The following is a 2,858-nucleotide window of genomic DNA, read 5'->3' on the forward strand; positions in this document are numbered from 1 at the left end:
TCATCCCAATGAGATACGATATTCTGTAATCGTTCCAATGGAGTTTGGGCCAATTGTGTTGGAGGAGTTTGTTGTCGTCTTCTTTCTCGAGGTTGTTGTGTTGATGGAGCTCTTGGTCGTTGTGATCTGGTCCTACTTGTAGAGGGAGTCTGTATACAATTATATCAACAATTAAAAAAATTACAAACAAATATAGAATTGTAAAGATAATTATGTAAAAACATGGCATCACCTCATGAGTTACATCTTCAGATATAATGACAAAATCCTTAGGCCACGCTATTGGCGTCCCAATGGCCTGAGCAACTATGTACATGTCCAAATCAGGATATGCAAAAGGGAGAGGACATGTTGGCTTAAGAACACTCGTAATCATAACTTGAAAGTTGTTGCCTGCCTCTCTTTCAATGAGTGTACCTGATGCAACAATGTTTGAAACCGAACCAATTGCTAATTGGCATGCTCGGCCCTGCATAAGAAACATATTATATACAAATAATCATGTTGAAGCAGTAAAGAAATTTATTTGGTTTCAGAATATTCAAGAAAGTTTAATTACCTCTTGCAAAAGCGGTTGTAGTGCAACAATGTGGTGTTCTGCTTGAGGCACTACTGGGTCTGGAGTATAGTAGGACGCCTGCGCTGGTGGCACTGGTGGGTCGGGCACATAGTATGATGATGGCGCTGGTGGGACTCCAACGTTAGATCCTGACCCGCTCTGTTGGGCCAATAATTTTCTCAAGAGCTCATCTTGTTGTTGAAGGCGCTCTTCTAGGCGTTGTGCTTGTTGACGATGCTCTTCTTCTTGTTTTCGAAATCTTTCTTCAAATTCCTTTCTAATGTCGTCATTCGAAGAAGAGGCTTTTGATTTATTTTTCGTTGAGGTAGGTGTTGGAGTATTCCAATATACTGAGCGGGACACACCGTGTCCTCCAGCCCTAACACGTCCTCGAGGCTCAGGAGTGCCCAACGCCCTCGTCAGCACATCATCAGGGCCATCAGGTGCCCATTTACCCTCAGCTTGGAGTTGCCGGTAATGATCTTGTGAAACAATATTCATAGAAAGTTATATATATAAGCTAATAATTTGACATATCAACATTATTAAATATGAGCACTTACAATATTTTTTTGAATCTCAGAGGCCTCTCCAATTAGCTCTCCTTTTGCATTCCGACGACCCATGCTCCATAAGTCTGCCCTATCAAGTTCAGTCAGACTTTTCCCACTTTGTTCCATTAACATCTCTTCAATACGCACATAGCCTCCTCTAGAGAGGTTGTGATTGTATTTATTTAGTGCTCGATAATTTTGCATCTCCTCTCTCTTTCTTTGCCACTCGGGAGTTAATCTTGAGTTCACAAACGTTAACCATTCATCCGGAGTTATGACATTCTCAAATCCAAATGGCAAAGCTGGCGGGAACTCATTTGGGTATTTTTTCAAAGCGTCGTAAACGTGTACCCTAGTGAGATTAGTCTTCCAATTTCAGAAGTACTTTCCCGCATCCTTCAACATCTGTTGCTTTTGTTTGGGGTCCAAATCATAAGTTTTCTGCAAGTTTGAAAGTAATAAGAAGCATATTATCAAAATAATATATATTTTAAAAACATTAAATGAAATATAATTAATAAAAATATACCTTCATTGTGTCCCATATTTTATTTTTATCCACCACACTAACATCTTTCCAACTGTTAATGTTGATGGACACAGTTGCTCGAACAACTGATCCAAGCTGTGATGAAACATTACTTCTAGATCCACCCACTAGTTGACCATACTCATTGTATTCAACAGGAGTAAGATGTCCTTCACTCCTTTTTTTGGTGTTTCTAGACATCCATGTACGTCCTCTCACAGATTTATTTTCTTGCTCCACTGACTGAGAATTAGGGCGTTGCTCTCCCTCATCAGAACTACCACCAAAAGGATCAGCCTCCATCTGTGAAACATAAATATCATTATTATAACAATTTTGGACACTCATAATCAAAAGATGAAACACATTGTGATAACAACTAAGAATTTCACATATCATAAACATATGAAACCTATTAAATGGTACCTCAAGACCCATTATCATCAACCCACAATCCTTCACCATTTTCACGGAAACAAATACAATCATCATCAACTTCGTCATTATCTTCTATTGCGGTGAATGTGACAAGTTCTTCTCCGAGAGGTATATCATGTAAATCACCATCTTTAATGTTCCATTCTCTTGTTTGCGTTGGAAGAACAATTGACCATTGGTTGTCTGAAGGATCATTCACATAAAATACTTGTTTCGCTTGTGAAGCTAATATAAATCGATCAGATTTGTGCCCAATTCGATTTAGATTAACTAATGTGAAACCAAAATCTTCATATATTATGCCGCTGTCACTTTTCACCCAATCACAAAAGAAAACAGGTACTCGAGTTGTGATATAATCTAACTCCCAAATTTCATTAACTACTCCATAAAAAGTCATATCACATTCAACTGGATTTTTATCTTTTGCACTAGAGACTTGCACAGTTTTAGCAACAAGGTTAACACCACTATTTTGTGTGTTTCTGTTGTTATCGCGCTCCCTAGTGTTAAATAGAGTACCGTTAATCATGTATGATGAAAATTTGATGACATTAACTGAAGGTCCTCGAGAAATCCACTTAACAATGTCTGAAACCTTATTTGATGTGTTTTGTAATTCTGACACAACCTATCAAATCAACATACCAAAAACAACAAAAAATGTCACCTTGTAATTAAGTACTAATTAATGACAACTTTCAATAATCAACACAATTTACCTTTTGTTCTATCCAACTACTAAAAGTTCGATAATGTTCGTCTTGTAACCATTTTG

General features: G+C 37.7%; 1 protein-coding gene across 1 annotated transcript; it reads right to left on the minus strand.

The window, feature by feature from the left end:
• Positions 1-391: 391 nt before the first annotated feature.
• LOC133821698 (uncharacterized) lies at positions 392-2,362 on the minus strand. The gene is made up of 4 exons (XM_062253855.1): positions 2,069-2,362; positions 1,643-1,945; positions 560-1,554; positions 392-469 (listed from the first exon to the last, which is right to left on the minus strand). Exons 1-3 carry the CDS (start codon positions 2,144-2,146, stop codon positions 1,489-1,491), a joined length of 447 nt encoding a protein of 148 aa, XP_062109839.1. The 5' UTR covers positions 2,147-2,362; the 3' UTR covers positions 392-469; positions 560-1,488.
• Between the last annotated feature and the right edge of the window lie 496 nt (positions 2,363-2,858).

Source organism: Humulus lupulus, chromosome 3 (assembly GCF_963169125.1).
Source record: "Humulus lupulus chromosome 3, drHumLupu1.1, whole genome shotgun sequence".
NCBI lineage: Eukaryota > Viridiplantae > Streptophyta > Magnoliopsida > Rosales > Cannabaceae > Humulus > Humulus lupulus.

What these genes read in the sequence shown, in the direction of transcription:
- LOC133821698 (XM_062253855.1), bottom strand. Translation starts at nt 2,146, where the DNA reads ATGACGAAGTTGATGATGATTGTATTTGTTTCCGTGAAAATGGTGAAG. An exon ending in TGATGATAATGGGTCTTGAG is followed by an intron (nt 1,946 to 2,068) that starts GTACCATTTAAT and finishes TATGTTTCACAG; the next exon opens with ATGGAGGCTGATCCTTTTGG. An exon ending in AAATATGGGACACAATGAAG is followed by an intron (nt 1,555 to 1,642) that starts GTATATTTTTAT and finishes TCAAACTTGCAG; the next exon opens with AAAACTTATGATTTGGACCC.